Below are 17,175 nucleotides of genomic sequence, written 5' to 3'. Positions count from 1 at the left end.
TACCTGTAGGTATAAAGAATATCTCCTAAACCTGTACGGTTTAGGAGATATTCCCCTCCCAATGCGCCGCTGATTGCAGCGGCGCATGCGCAGGGGGGATCCTCGGCTGAAGGGCCGGCCCCGCCGACCCATGCCGGATTGAAATCTCGCCGCTCCAGCCAATCATAGCGCTGGAGCGGCGATACCCGGAAGACACGCTCGGCTCGGCGTGGACCAGGTAAGTTCCCTACTTCGATCCGAGGTAAGTATTTCATAATGAGCTAATATGCGGTGCATACTAGCTCATTATGGCTTTTGCCTTGCAGGGTTAAAAAAAAAAATGTATATGCGGGTTTACAACCGCTTTAAGCACTGAATGCTGAGTGTCACATGTGCCCACTCAAGTTGCTTCAAAACAAATGGTGTGCAAAGTCAAAGTTATTTTCTTTAGAAAGCATCCACAGAGTAGAAAAGTATGGCCCCTAACAGCATGTTGTAGAGAAGAACTTTTCTTTCCATGTAGATGAAGTGGTCTTACTGCAGAGGTCCCACTAGCCTGCTGCTGTCCTGGGGAGATATATTTCCACTTCATATACTAGAGATACTAAATTTGATACAAGTAAGAGGAAATCTCTACAAAGTGAGGGGACATTTCCTCTTTGAGAGCATTTAATGGGGTTGTAATGGTACATTTTCTTTCCTAAATAGCTTCCTTTACCTTAGTGCAGTCCTCCTTCACTTACTTCATGCTTCGATTTTGCTTTTAAATGTCCTTATTTCTTCTGAGAAATCCTCACTCCCTGTTCTTCTGTCTGTAACTCCACACAGTAATGCAAAGGCTTTCTCCCTGGTGTGGAGTGTCGTGCTCGCCCCCTCCCTTGGACTACAAGAGAGTCAGGATGCCCACTAACACACAGCTCCTTTCTGTATCTGCAGCGTAGAGAGCGTCGTGACTCAGTTTTTTTTGCGGACCTGAACGGGCGCTCCGTGCTCCTCTATGCCCGCTGACATCCGACCCGCTCCGATCCTCCAAAGTGTGACGGAGGAAAAACCTACTTTTCCTTCCGTCTGGCGGATCGGATCGGGTGAACACGGACATACGGTCCATGTTCATCCGATCCCCCCATAGGGGGGAGCGGAGAAAAGACAGGGCGGTCTCTGCACTGTCATCCGCCGGCTCAGCGGGGATCAACAGAGCGATCCCCGCTGAGCAAGCTGAGGTGCACGGGGCGGATCATTACTGATCGCCCAGTGTGAAAGAGGCCTTAGTGCAGACATCCTTCACTTACCTCATCCTTCGATTTTGCTTTTAGATGTCCTTATTTCTTCTGAGAAATGCTCACTTCCTGTTCTTCTGTCTGTAACTCCACACAGTAATGCAAGGCTTTCTCCCTGGTGTGGAGAAAGCCTCTTGAGGGTGGAGGGGGAGAGCAGGAGTGTCAGGACACCCACTAACGCACAGCTCCTTTCTCTATCTGCAAAGTAGAGAGTGTCCTGACTTGCCTGCTCGCCCCCTCCCCCCTCAGGAGGCTTTCTCCACACCAGGAAGAAAGCCTTGCATTACTGTGGTGAGTTACAGACAGAAGAACAGAAAGTGAGCATTTTTCAGAAGAAAGAAGGACATTTAAAAGCAAAATGGAAGGATGAGGTAAGTGAAGGAGGACTGCACTAAGGTAAAGGAAGCTATTTAGGGAAAAAAAAATTCCCTTTACAACCCCTTTAAGCGAGCACCAACCAACAGATCTCACTGCTGGATTCCCACACGTATTTTGACATGTCAATAGGCCATTGTTCACTGAATAAATTATTAGTGTTGAGAATCTTTTCACTGTGTTTGATTACTTATTTAATTTTCAACAGAGCTGTACTGAAATCACAGCAGCAATTAGGTATTGCAATGTCATCATCGTTAATCCCATTGCCCAAGATCTGTGTTGGGTGGATCTTTTCGCCGGTGTGTTCTTTACTCCTTCCTCTATTTGTGTTGTCATTTCCAAGAAACCACATAGAGCATCCCTTATTACTCGGAAGAAAAGCTTAATAGGACAATCAATTGTGGATTTTTTTTTAATTGGTTATCCGAGTTTAATTAGCTAAACCATGTAAGCCACATAGGTCAGTTACACAACCCATTACATCAATCACTAAATCAATGATAGCATTGTTTTGACTCTTTATAAATACAGGACTTTTCGCACTTACCTAAAAACCTGTGTGAGATCTGTTTATCTTACACTTCTCTGGGGAACTGAAGAGTTATCAGGTAAGTGCCTTCAAACTATGTATGTGTATGTATGTGTTTGTTCACTGATAGTATAGCTCAGCCTTTCTCAAACTTTTTACCCTTGAGGAACCTTTATTTTAAGGTCTCAAGGAAGCCCTGCTATTTTTTTTTTTAGATCTACAGCTCAAGGTAAACAACCATGATTGTAAAGTTGTAGAAAGAAATAGAGCAGATCATTTTACAACCTCCCCCTGCTATATAAGACAACAGTAATCTTAAAATGAATAATGTTGACCATCAAAGAAACAGACAGTGAAAACTGTAGTTTTCTTTTATATGCTAGTTAGTGGAGAGTTGAACCACCCACCACCACTACCACACTGGTGGTCAGTGAAAAAGTAACCCCTTATATTTGTGGCCAGTGAAGAAAACCTTTAATTAGCCTTTCTCAACTACCGTGGGGATCGAAAGTTTGGGCACCCCAGGTAAAAATTTGTATTAATGTTCATAACGAAGCCAAGGAAAGATGGAAAGATCTCCAAAAGGCATCAAATTACAGATTAGACATTCTTATAATATGTCAAAAAAAGTTAGATTTTATTTCCATCATTTACACTTTCAAAATTGCAGAAAACAAAAAAATGGCGTCTGCAAAAGTTTGGGCACCCTGCAGAGTTAATATCTTGTACTGCCCCCTTTGGCAAGTATCACAGCTTGTAAACAATTTTTGTAGCCAGCCAAGAGTCTTTCAATTCTTGTTTGAGGTATCTTTGCCCAGTCTTCCTTACAAAAGTCTTCCAGTTCTTTGAGATTTCTGGGCTGTCTGTCACGCACTGCTCTTTTTAGGGTCTATCCATAGATTTTCAATTATGTTGAGGTCAGGAGATTGTGAAGGCCATGGCAAAACCTTCAGTTTACGCCTCTTGATGTAATCCCCGTGGATTTTGAGGTGTGTTTAGGATCATTATCCATTTGTAGAAGCCATCCTCTCTTTAACTTCAGATTTTTCACAGATGGCATCAAGTTACCATCTAAAATTTGCTGAAATATTATTGAATCCATTTTTCCCTCTACTCGTGAAATGTTCCCTGTGCCACTGGCTGCAATACAACCCCAAAGCATGATTGATCCACCCCCATGCTTAACAGTTGGACAGAGGTTCTTTTCATTAAATTCTGTGCCCTTTCTTCTCCAAACGTACCTTTACTCATTCCGGCCAAAAAGTTATATTTTAACCTCATCGGTCCACAGAACTTGTTTCCAAAATGCATCAGGCTTGTCTATTTGTTCATTTGCAAAGTTCAAACGCTGATTTTTGTGGTGAGGACGTAGAAGAGGTTTTCTTCTGATGACTCTTCCATGAAGACCATATTTGTACAAGTATCTCTTTATAGTGGAATAGTGTACAACAACTCCAGTGTCTGCCAGATCTTTCTGGAGGGATCGTGAAGTCAAACATGGGTTTTGAATTGCTTTTCTCACAATCCTGCGAGCTGTTTCTTAATTACATTCCGAACAGAGGATATTGACATCTGAAAATGCTTTGCTATCTTCTTATAGCCTTCTCCAGCTTTGTGAGCATCAACTATTTTCAGTTTCAGTTTTCTAGACAACTGCTTAGAAGAACCCATGGTGCTGATTGTTGGGGCAAGGTCAGATGAGTCTGGGCATTTAAAACCTTTGAGATTGACATCACCTGGTCTTCCCAGACGATGATTGAGAACAATCCATGACACTGGCAGGTCTCAGCTTTGCAAAGGGGGCAGTGCATGCTATAAATTCTGCAGGGTGCCCAAACTTTTGCAGACGCCATTTTTTTGTTTTCTGTAATTTTGAAAGTGTAAATGATGGAAATAAAATCTAACTTTTTTTGAAATATTATAAGAATGTCTAATCTGTAATTTGATGCCTTTTGGAGATTTTTCCATCTTTCCTTGGCTTCGTTATGCACATTAATGAAAATTTTTATCTGGGGTGCCCAAACTTTCGATCCCCGTTAGGTCTCCTGGATCCTAAACTTGGCACACATGTAGCCCCGCTCTGTCTCTATAAGTGTGAAAAGTTTGTTGTCTGGGAAACCTACGGCCGGGGAACACCGATTTTTCAAAGCCAGGCTCCCATTCCATAGACTCCCATGTTAAACGTCAGTCTAGTCATGGGCACAGTGAGGCATGGGCACAGTGAGGAATGGGCACAGTGAGGCATGCACATGGACACAGTGAGGCAAAGTGGGGCACAGTGAGGCATGCAGATGGACACCCTAGGCTTACTCGAGTCAATACGTTTTCCCAGTTTTTTGTGGTAAAATTAGGTGCCTCGGCTTATATTCGGGTCGGCTTATATACTCGAGTATATACAGTATTTCCTAAAGAGGAATCCATGAAATAACTTTCCGGGGTCAGGAATCCCCCTACTAAAAATTACTACGTATATCTACAACTCATGAGACATTAGTGTGATGGTCAGTGGCAAGAATGCTACTGCCCTTAGTGGTCATTGGGAAGAATTCCCCCCTTACAGATAGCCAAAAAGATCATTGGTGTCTGTGGGAACTTATCTAATGCCTCCTACACACAACCAGTTTTCCTGGCAGGAAAAATGCCATGAGAGCTTTTGGCTGGAAATCCCGTCAGTGTGTATACTCCATCCCAGTTTTTCTGACAGGAAAACCGCGGGGAATCACGTGGGAAAAAAGAGAACATGTTCCTTTTTTCGTCCTCGTTTTTCCCCTCGGTTTTTCCGGCGGACCTTTTACCGCCGGGAAAACCGATCGTGTGTACAAGGCATAAGAGGCAGAACTTGCTCATTGCTCAAGGAAGACCTAGCAACCTCTGGTGGAACCGTAGTTGAGAAACCCTGCTCTGAGATGACAACTCCTTGGTTTGGAGAGATTTCCTCACAATTCTTCTTGGGTTTATAGGAACTGAAGGCACATGTCCCCAGTGAGACACAGCAATAAAAGTCTGACAGTGGTGCAAAGCCCTTTTATGTGCACCTTACTTTAAAAGCTAGTTATAAATTGGTGTGGTTGCCATTTTCGTTAATGGACTTTATTCCTCCCCAACTCTATCCAAAATGTAAAAAAAGTGTTGGCTTATGCCGCGTACACATAATCGGAAATTCGGACAAGAAAAGTCCGATGTGAGCTTTTGGTCAGAAATTCCGACTGTGTCTATGCTCTATCGGACTTTTGTTGTCGGAATTTCCGCCAACAAAAGACTGAGAGCAGGTTCTCAATTTCTCAAAGTTCCTATCGGAAAATCCGCTCCTCTGTATGCAATTCTGACGCGCAAAAAAGCCTGCATTGTCAGAATCAAGCAGAAGAGCCGAACTGCCTATTGAACTTCATTGATCTCGGCTCGTCATACATCTTGTACTTTACCGCATTCCTAATAGTCGGAATTTCCGACAAGATTTGTGTGACCGCGTGTATGCAACACAAGTTTGAGCCAACATTCCCTCAGAAAAAATCCGCGGTTTTCTTGTCGGAATTTCCGATCGTGTGTACGCGGCATTATACTTTAGCAGAATGTTACCATGCCAGTACTCTACATATATTGGATATGTTTTCATGCCTTAAATTATATCACCAGCAAAAATCTGAACCAATGGAAGGAGCACCAGACCAAAAAAGAGTCCAAATAAATTTATTGATTTGCACTAAGAGACAATGCATACCAATAACTTAATTTGGACTCTTTTATCATATGAACTAACATTAAAATCCCAGCTCATCTTGGATGATTTTTTCTTCACTGATGAATGAATATCAGGGCCAACAGTCTAGTTATGATTTAACAACTAATTAGCCAGGACAACTTACTAGCCATTCCAGTTAAAAAAATATCTAAAGCCAAAAGTAAAAGTTTTGTTACAGCTTACCAGCCCTAACACCTCGTACACATGGCCGGGTTTACCGACGGGAAAACTGCGAGAAGAGCTTTTGGCCGGGAATCCCGGCCATTTGTATGCTCCTCGCAGTTTTTCCGACGGGAAAACTGCCCAAAAACCGACGGACAAAAAAGACAACCTGCTCTCTTTTTTCCTGCTTCCCGGCGGACTTTTTCCCAGCAGTTTTTTCCTATGAGAAAAACTGCGATGGAGCATACACACGGTCGGGATTCCCGACCAAAGCTCTTAGGCCTCGTACAGACGACCGGATCTATCCGCTGGGATTGATCCGCGGATCAGTTCCAGCAGATAGATCCGGTCGTCTGTATGTCCGAGCGGACATTTCCTGGCGGATAAAAATCCAGCCGACGGATTCCCAGCGGATAAAAATTTTGTAGCATGCTACAAAATCTATCCGCTGGAATCCAGTCCAGCGGACTGATCCGGTCGTCTGTACAGACTCACAGGATCAGTCCGTCCGCTCCCCTCCCTCGCATGCGTCGTAATGATTCGACGCATGCGTGGAAGTATTTACCTTCCAGCCTCGCGCACGTCGCCGCGTCATCGTCGCGGCGATGGCGTGACACGTCACCGCGGATGTATTCCGCGCGGATTTTGATCTGATGGTGTGTACAGCCATCAGATCCAAATCCGCCAGAGGATTTATCCGCTGGAAACGGTCCGCCGTGTGTACGGGGCCTTAGAGTTCCCGACGGGTGTACGGGGGAAAAGTTAGAGAGCAGGGTCTCGGTTTCCCCCTTGGGATTTCCGACGGATCTTTTCCTGGTCGTGTGTACGAGACATTAGAAGTGATGGAGTGTTTCATGAAAAAACACCATTAAAGCCACTAGATGGAGTTGATGAGCATAGGAAATAACCATATTAGACACAATACAGCTTTGTAAACATTGAGACATTCAGACAGAAAAGTTTTATAAGATCCTTTTCACAAAAAAATGTTTACTGTCCACGGAGAACAATTGAATTTGCAGAGGACAATGCCAAAGTGGAGGTAAGTATTGCAGTTGAAAATGCTTTTTTTTTTTTTTTTTAAGGTTTTAGTTATTTTTTTTGCTGTTTGAGTTGAAGGCTTGATTTGATTTTGTCTAGAACCAGAATTAATAAATAACAAATATAATTAGGCCTCATGCACACAAGACATTTTGCAAACTCTCCTAGCCTTTCTTCCTGGCAGCAGGGTTTTGGCAACAACAAAAAAAGCTTTTTTGTGCCAGCTTTTAGCAGCATTTAGGAGCATTCTGCCAGCAAACCACTCCCAAAAATGCAAAATATTTTTTTTTCTGCTCCTAGAAGCTGAAGCTTCAAAAGCGCTTCTAGATTAAAATAGTGTGCATGGACACAAAAAACGATTTGCTCCTAGAAAGCAGAAACAAATGCTTACAAGCTGCTGCTAGGAGGAGCATTTTTTTTAAAGTGTTTGTAAAGCTTTTTTTTAAATTAATAACAAACATGTGTATACTTACCTCCTCTGTGCACATCCTCCTCTTCTGGGGTCCCACAGCGGCACTCCTGGCTCCTTCTCTTTAGAGTACCCTCAAGAAGGCACTTGTGTGGGCGTGCTCCCGAGCCAAGCTGCTGCGTAAATTGACACAGACAGCAGGACTCAGCCCCACCCCCGGCTGCTGTGTCACTGGATTTGATTGACAGCAGCAGAAGCCAATAGCTCCTGCTGTTATCAATCTACCCAATGAGTGGCTGGAGCTGCTGTGCTTGTCCCCGTCACTGGAACAATCGGGTTCAGGTAAGAAAAAGGGGGGCTCTGGGGGGCTGCTGCATCACAAAAAGGTTTTTCACCTTAATGCATTGCAGTAGGCCTCATGTACGCTGCTGCTGGTAAACAGACGTTTAGCAGCAGTTGGGTGTTCTTTCAGCTGCCCCTGAACTCTCCTCTATGTTATCTTATCAGTACGTGTACACAGAGTCGTGTTTTTTGGAGCTCAAAAAAATATGGGTTCAGACGGATATTCCGAGGCATTTGAAACGCCAAATGCCTGTAACAGCTTGTGAACGCTGCTATACGCGGTAACTCGCGTTTAGCAGCGTTTTTTTTACAAAGTTTTTCATTTTAACAAAAAAATACACATTATATATATATATATATATATATATATATATATATATATATATATATATATATATATTACAAATGCTTCTAGATGCAAACAAAGCTAAACAGACATTTTTAGGCTCCATGTACACGGGACGTTTTTACAACTTCTCCTAAATGATTAAATTTAACAGATAGTAACCCACATTTAAAACGTCCATTTTGCCGCATTTACATGCCGCATTTAGCATCATTCTGTCGCGTTTTGCCACGTTTGCGTTTAGAAGCGTTTAAAAAAAAAATATATATATTTTTTAAATAGGCAAAAACGAAAAACACCTATAAACGAAACGCTGCTAAACCCGGGTTACCACGTTTAGTCGCATTTTGCATCTGAAACTTGGAAAACTTCTGCGTCTGAACCCATTTTTTTGCTTTCAAAGAAACGCTGTTAAACGCACCTGACTAAAAATGGCAATAAACGGAACTGTGTACATGGTCACATGGGATAACATTGAATGAGTTTAGGAGCAGATGATAAAAAGCGTCCAACTGCCTCTGAACGTACGTCTAGCAGCATCCCTGGGGCCTTAGATGCCATTTTTTAGCTGTCAAGTTAAAGCGTTCAGTAGAGGTTAAACAACATCCCGTGTACATGAAGCCTTAAAGCGGAGTTCCGCCGAAAAATAAGTATTAAAAGTCAGCAGCTACAAATACATGCAGCTGCTCACTTTTAATATTAGGACACTTACCTGTCCTGGGCACCCGCGATGACGGCACCCAAAGCTCTCCCTCGGCTTTCGGGTACTGCCGCCGCCATCTTCAGTACGGGAGTGAGGAGGTGAAGCTCTGCGGCTTCATTTCCTGGTTCCCTACTGCGCATGTGTGACTTGTGCTGCACGGTCCCACTGGCCCCATCTGTCTTCTGGGACCTATGTGTCTCCCAGAAGACAGCGGGGGGTGGGGCGAAGTAGGCGCCAGACGTGGCGTAGGTCACCGCGATCACCGAGATGATCTATGCCCGGAAGTGGGAGCAAATTTCCTGTATTACTCAGGTATCTGGTCCCTCTCTCCCACTCTCCTGCCACCAAACGCTGCTAAAATCAAATGTATGGACACATAAGCGAACATGCAGGGGAGATTAGAGGCAGGCAAAAACAAAAAAAACACCAGATGCTCCTAGAAGCAGCTGCCAAAGCATCCAGTGTGCATGAGGCCCTACAATTTATGTTGCATTCAAACTATTGAAAAAAGTACCAACAAATACACAAAATATGTTACAGGACAAATGAAGACCATACTGATCACCACCCTCTGCCTGCTGGCCTTGATAGCACAAGCTGCTGCACAGGTATGTCATTCATGTTTTGTTTGCCTTCACTATACTTACCTTCCTCATTAGAACTGTACCATACCTCCCAACTTTCAGAGATGGGAATGAGGGACACCTATCAGCAAAAGTAAGCAGGTATAGGACACACCCCTTGTCACGCCCCCTTAAAGGAGAATTGTACAAAAAAAAATTAAGATTGGTTCAACCCATAAGTGCTTTTTTTACCGCTACTATTCATTTATATTGGCTTTTAGAATTTACAAATGCAGCAATTTAGAAATCAGATGAAAAGTTTAGCACTGGGAAACACTTTTTGATAGATAAAAAGTTCATTTTATATACATCTAAATAGATCAGACCAAAATGAGGGACACATGAGAAGGAATGAGGGACAGAGGGACATTGCTCCAAATCAGGGACAGTTGGGAGCAATGGAAACATCAGATCACCCATCTCTAAGTTCCACAGAATAGTCTTTTTGATAAACCATACCTCCCAACTTTTTGAGATGGGAATGAGGGACACCTACTAGCAATAGCATGCAGGCATAGGTCACGCCCCCTGCCACACCCCCTTAAAAGCAGCATTAACCACTTGGCTACCGCCCGCCGTCAAATGACAGCGGGACGATAAGCCTCTCGTTCTGGGATGACGTCATATGATGTCCTCACCTTCCTGAGCCACTAGGGGGCGCCCGCGCTCCCGCTGCGTCACTGGGAACCCGATGCACGTGCCCGGCGGCCGCGATGTTTGCCGGGCACCCGCGATTGCCCAGTAACTGAGCAGGACCGTGGATCTCTGTATGTAAACACAGAGATCCACGTCCTGTCAGGGAGAGGAGACCGATGGTGTGTCCCTTGTACATAGGGACACCGATTGGTCACCTCCCCCAGTCAGTCCCCCTCCCCCTACGGTTAGAATCACTCACTAGGGTACACATTTAATCCCTTGATCGCCCCCTAGTGTTAACCCCTTCCCTGCCAGTCACATTTACACAGTAATCAGTGCATATTTATAGCACTGTTCGCTGTATAAATGTGAATGGTCCCAAAATATTGTCAAAAGTGTCCGCAATATCGCAAGTCACGATAAAAAAATCGCAGATCGCCGCCATTACTAGTAAAAAAAATAAAAATGCTTTAAACCTATCCCCTATTTTGTAGCCACTATAACCTTTGCGCAAACCAATCAATATACGCTTATTGCGATTTCGTTTTTTTACCAGAAATATATAGAATACGTATCGGCCAAAACTAAGGAAAATAATAGTTTTTTTAAAAAAATTTTGGGGGATATTTATTATAGCAAAAAGTAAAAAATATTCATTTTTTTTGAAAATTGATGCTATTCTTTTGTTTATAGCGTAAAAACTAAAAACCGCAGAGGTGATCAAATACCACCAAAAGAAAGCTCTATTTGTGGGAAAAAAATGATTAAAACTTCAGTGTTGCATGACTGCGCAATTGTCATTCAAAGTGTGACACCGCTAAAAGCTGAAAAATGTCCTGGGAAGGAAGGGGGTGAAAGTGCCCGTTATTGAGGTGGTTAACCTAAAAAAAAAAGATTAGTAAACCCACAATTTTTTTTTTTACCACTGCTATTCCGTTTTACTGGCTTTTAAAACTTACAAATGCAGCAATTTAGAAATTGGATGAAAAGTTTAGCTCTGGGAAACACTTTTTGAAAGATATATAAGTGCAATTTATATACAACTATATAGATCAGACCAAAATGAGGGACAAATGAGGAGGAAAGAGGGACAGAGGGACTTTATTCCAAATCAGGGACAGTCCCTTGAAATCGCGGACAGTTGGGAGCTATGGATAAACCAGCTCAAAGGGCCAGATTCTAAGTCGAGATACGACAGCGTATCTCCAGATACGCCATCGTATCTCTGCGTTGCACCGTCGTATCTATGCGCCTGATTCTTAGAATCAGTTACGCATAGATATCTGTTAGATCCGACAGGCGTAAGTCTCTTACGCCGTCGGATCGTAACTGCATATTTACGCTGGCCGCCAGGTGGCGCTTCCGTCAAATTCCGCATCGAGTATGCAAATTAGCTAGATACGCAAATTCCTGAACGTACGCCCGGCCGACGCAGCAAAGTTACGCCGTTTACATTAGGCTTTTCCCGGCGTATAGTTACCCCTGCTATATGGTGGCGTAAGTGCGGCGTAACAATGTTAAGTATGGCCGTCGTTCCCGCGTCGAAATTTTAAAAAGTTACATCGTTTGCGTAAGTCATCCGTGAATGGGGCTGGACGTCACTTCCGTTCATGTCAAAACCAATGACGTCCTTGTGGCGTACTTTGGAGCAATGCACACTGGGAAATTCCACGGACAGCGCATGCGCCGTTTGGGAAAAACGTCAATCACGTCGGGTCACACAACATTTACATAAAACACGCCCCCCTGTTCCAAATTTGAACTAGGCGGGCTTACGCCGGCCGATTTACGCTACGCCGCCTGAGAATACAGCACTTGCCTGTCTAAGTTGCGGAGGCGTAACGTAAATCAGATACGTTACGCCCGCACAAAGATACGCGATCGGACGTGAATCTGGCCCAAAGATCTTCTGCTGAGTCTGTAATTCTTCACACACATGGGATTGTATATGCCCACTATCAAAATGCACAATTTAGACAACAAATATACATGAAAAAATAGCAGCAAACAAATAACGATTGGCAGCACATAAAAATAAGAAAATTGTATAAGAATGTAGAAAAAAAAATGCACGTTAACTTTTTTCCCTCCAGAAGAGTGCGCCCACATCACTTCTAATAACCTTGAAGTGAACAACTTTGTACCAAGTTTACTATTTAGACTTTTAATTGTACAAAGTGGTCATCTCCCCTTAAATACTTCTTCCCAAGAGAGTAAGTTCTGTTCGGTTAATCTTTCCTCGTAGTAGAGCTCCTCTATGTTGCCTCTTTATACTTTCTCCAGTACCGCATCATCCTTTTTGTGAAATCGTGCACCAAATTAAACTACACATTTAAAGCGGTAGTAAAGTTTAACCACTTGCCTACTGGGCACTTTTACCCCCTTCTTGCCCAGGCCAATTTTCAGCTTTCAGCGCTGTCACACTTTGAATGACAATTGCACGGTCATGCAACACTCTACCCTAATGACATTTTTATGATTTTTTTTTCCACACAAATAGAGCTTTCTTTTGGTGGTATTTAATCACTGCTGAGTTTTTTTTTTTGTTTTTTGTTAAAGAAAAAGAAAAAAGTTTATTCGTTTCTGTCAGTAAATTTTGTAAATAAGTAATTTTTCTCCTTCACTGATGTGCGCTGATGAGGCGGCACTGATGGGCACTGACAGGTGGCACTGAAGGCACTGATTAGGTGGCACTGATGAGGAGGCACTAAGGCCTCGTACACACGATAGGTTAAACAGAGGACAACGGTCTGATGGGCCGTTTTCATCGGTCAAAACCGATTGTGTGTGGGCCCCATAGGTTATTTAACCATCGGTTAAAAAAAAGCCAACTTGCTTTAAATTTAACCGATGGATTCCTAACCGATAGGTCAAAACCGATCATTAGTAGGCACAACCATTGGTTAAAAATCCACACATGCTCAGAATCAAGTCGACGCATGCTTGGAAGCATTGAACCTCGTTTTTTTCAGCACGTCGTTGCGTTTTACGTCACTGCGTTCTGACACGATCGTTTTTTTAACCGATGGTGTGTAGGCGCGACGGACCATCAGTCAGCTATATTGGTTAACCGATGAAAACGGTCCATCGGTCTGTTCTCATCAGATGGACTGATCGTGTGTACGCGGCATAATATGCTGTACTGATAAGCACTGATAGGTGGCACTGATGATCACTGATAGTCAGCACTAAAAGGTGGTACTGGTGGGCACTGATAGGTGGCACTGATGGGCAGGGATAGGTGGCACTGGTGGGCATGGATAGGCAGCACTGATGGGCATTTATGGGTAGCACTAATGAGCAGGCACTAATGGACACTAAAAGGCAGCACTGACTGGCATCCAGTGGAGGTGTGTCGATAGTGGGTGTAGGAGCGCCGCCCCCTCTCTCCTGTACCATCACCGAAGTCAACAATACATAGATTCATGCATTGCATGAATCTATGTGTTGTCGCCGACGCCGATGCTGCCCACTATTCAGATGGCTGGCCCCTTGGTGAGCGCCGGCCATCTGAATAACAGCAGTTGGTTGGTTTTGGAAGGGTCTATCAGAGCCAGTGGCTCTGATAGGCTTTCCGATTACAGCCTGTTAGCTCCAATTGGCTTCCAAATAGTTAACCAATTTAGAATACCATAAATATGGTATTCTAAATTACGTTATATGTTAAACCTGGAACACCACTGATCTGCAATACTATGCGTCCCCTGGTTAACTATTTGGAAGCCAATTAGAGCTAACAGGCTGTAATCGGAAAGCCTATCAGAGCCACTGGTCAACGTAATTTAGAATACCATATGTGCGCGTATAGCGCGCACCAGTGGCTCTGATAGGCTTTCCGATTACAGCCTGTTAGCTCTAATTGGCTTCCAAATAGTTAACCAGGGGACGCATAGTATTGCAGATCAGTGGTGTTCCAGGTTTAACATTTAACATAATTTAGAATACCATATTTATCGGCCTATTGCGCGCACCGGCGTATAGCGCGCACCCCTAATCTGGACGTGAAATTCATGATTTTTTTTTTTTTTAATTACTTACAGTTTTGGTGTCTTGCCCGGCATCCATCGCGGCCTTGTCCGGTCCGGTGTCCGCCTGCAGCCTTCGTGGTGTCCTCCCCGCGTCTCCCGTGCTGGTCTCTGAGCCGATCCCCGCTTCCCGCGCTGTGTTTGAACGCCGCCGCCGACAACATATACCGAGCGCAGTACACTCGGGCACGCTCGGCCACGCTTGGCTCCTCTTGGCTTCTCTCGCATAACCGCGAACATGGCCGAGTGTACTGCACTCGGTATATGTCAGCGGCCGCGTTCAAACACAGAGCGATAAGCGAGTATCGGCGTATATCGCGCACCCACAATTTTGCCCTGATTTTAAGGGCAAAAAAGTGCGCGGTAAACGCCGATAAATACGGTATTCATTTGGGGTACTCTATGTTGCTGAAGAGACACCTCAATTTTCTGCTCCGGTAACCAGAATGTCTGTGAAGAACAAGTGGTGTCCCTGCGCTGATTCTACTCAATCAGGAACCTTACCCATGCTCTAATAACTATGCCTGACAAATGGTGTCTTTGGGCCAGATTCACAGCCAGTGGGCGCAACGTAACTTTTCTGATTTAAGTTACACCGCCGCAAATTACACAAGTTAGTGCCCGATCCACAAAGCACTTACCTGGAAATTTGCAGCGGTGTAACTTAAATCCGTCCGGCGCAAGGCGGGCCCAATCGAATGGGGCGAGTCCCATTTAAATTAGGCGCGCTCCCGCGCCGGACGTACTGCGCATGCTCCCGACGCTATTTTCCCAACGTGCTTTGCGCGAAGTTACGTTGCGCCGAGTTTTGTGAATCGCGACGGGTAAAAAAGAGTTGCGGCAGGAAAAATAAAAGATTTAAAACAAATTCAAAACCGACGCGGGAACGACGGGTATACTTTTGCATGGTAGAGTACCTTTACACTTTTGTAAAGGTACCCTATCTTTGCGACGGCAAACTAACACTTACGGCGACTTAACGAAGGGAAAAAGCTTTGTGGATCTCCGTAAGTGCTAATTTGCATAACCGACGCTGGATTACGACGAGAAATGCCCCCAGCGGCGGCCGCGGTATTGCATCCTAAGATCCGACAGTGTAAGTCCATTACACCTGTCAGATCTTAGGACTAGCTATGCGTAACTGATTCTATGAATCAGCCGCATAGTTAGAAACAGAGATACGACGGCGTATCTCTTTTGTGAATTTGGCCCTTTGTTCCGTACCTATTTACTTTCTCCCGGTGCACCCAAATGGCGTAGGTGCCCTATTTTATAGAGTCCCACACCAAGGTGGCTGCCAGAGGTCCTCAGAAGTTGTGGCGTACCAACAGACAGCTGCAACATCTGTGACAACTATGGAATCTCTCAAGAAACAAATTTCCTATAAAGATTCAGCCCCCTCTGTATAGTGGCACAGGGCCACCTACTGGATGGAGGTTGAATTGCATCTGCCTACATGGAGGGGACAGGAAGGTGTCCTTATAACTGTTTCTATTATTTGTATAATGAAAAGTACTGAATGTGATGACTGAAACTCTTTCAGGCTACTGATCCATCAGCTATACGGTCAACTAAGATAGAAGCCAACCGAAAAGAATGTCTCAATGCAATAAATAAGTGTAGAAGGAATGTGAATCCAACTGCGTCCAACATGGCAGAAGCGGTAAGAACGTTTTTTAATGCTCAAAGAAATTCTTTACTGAATAAAGTTTGAAGGCTGCCACTGCTAACCTCTCCTTCTGAAAAAGGTTAATTGATTGGCTGTCATGCCATTTTATTGGTTCCAATACACTGAGTGATTCCCTCAATACAAGTTCGTAGATTGGGAGTTGTACCTGTGCTCTGACTTCATTGACTGAATTGTGTTCCAGGGAAGGCTCAACAAATATTAAATTCAGAAGCATACAGTCTAGTAGCATTTTCAGAAGGTCATCAGCAATGGCAATCTTCGTATTTCCCACATTTAAAGCGGTTGTGTTATGCTCATAGGTGTGCGCAGCCTTTTACATTAGGGTGTGCATCCCAAAGCTCAAACACACATTAACGCCACCTGCTGTCACAAAGGAAGAGGCAGTTGATTGGAAGCATATTAAGTTGCACCCTAAATACAGGTGTAACATGTTCCTAAAGTTGAACCTAGCCTTAGATTACACCTGGCACCTAGCCTAGGTACACCCGGCACACCCTGCGCGCACGCCTATGGTTATGCTGTATAAGAACTATGTGTAATATGAAAGTGTTTTATTCCCAATGTGTTGTGACTGAACTAGAATGTATGTTGTTCACATAACCCCAAAGACACAGGGAATTTAATTTCCATTATAATCTATGAAGTACTTCACATTAGAGCCCAGTCACACCATTGCATTGTTCCTGCTCTAAAATACCCCAAAGTTGAAGGAAAAAATGTTTCTGTTATTATCTGTGAAGCTCTTCACATCAGTATGTTGCATTAGGCTCCATGCACACTGGACTGGATTCAAGAAGAAATTGCGCCTGTGTAACCATAGTTACACAGGCGCAATTGCTTACTTGCCCCGGCGTAACGAATGCTCCTGATTCAGGAACCTCGTTACGCCAACTGCAGCCTAAGATATGCGCGGCATAAGGCTCTTATGCCCGCATATCTTAGGCTGCATTCTTGTGATGGCCGCTAGGTGGCGTTCCCATTGTGCTCATGCAAATTGCATACTAACGCCGATTCACAACGTTGCGCGAGCCCTGCGTACGCAGTTTACGTCGTTTCCGTACGGCGTCTTTCGCGTAAGGCTGCCCCTGCTATTAGCAGGGGCAGCCAATGTTACGTATACCCGTCGTTCCCGCGTCGCGAAATTTGAATTTTACGTAGTTTGCGTAAGTGATTCGTGAATGGCGCTGGACGCCATTCACGTTCACTTTGAAGCAAATGACGTCCTTGCCACGTCATTTGCCGCAATGCACGTCGGGAAAGTTTCCAGACGGAGCATGCGCTCTACGATCGCCGCGG

The 17,175-nt window shown here is 44.2% G+C and overlaps 1 protein-coding gene across 1 annotated transcript in view; it reads left to right on the top strand.

The window, feature by feature from the left end:
* Positions 1-2,063: 2,063 nt before the first annotated feature.
* LOC120936173 (cysteine-rich venom protein triflin-like) overlaps positions 2,064-17,175 on the top strand; it is a 54,568-nt gene continuing 39,456 nt past the window's right edge. Inside the window, exons 1-3 of the mRNA XM_040348327.1 lie at positions 2,064-2,242; positions 9,446-9,513; positions 15,733-15,852. Coding sequence (XP_040204261.1) covers positions 9,451-9,513; positions 15,733-15,852 — 183 coding nt within the window. The 5' untranslated portion in view covers positions 2,064-2,242; positions 9,446-9,450. The remainder of the gene's footprint in view (positions 2,243-9,445; positions 9,514-15,732; positions 15,853-17,175) is intronic.

Source organism: Rana temporaria, chromosome 4 (assembly GCF_905171775.1).
Source record: "Rana temporaria chromosome 4, aRanTem1.1, whole genome shotgun sequence".
Classification (NCBI taxonomy): domain Eukaryota; kingdom Metazoa; phylum Chordata; class Amphibia; order Anura; family Ranidae; genus Rana; species Rana temporaria.
The sequence above is the reverse complement of the archived record's forward strand: the minus strand, read 5'-3'. Positions and strand labels throughout refer to the sequence as shown.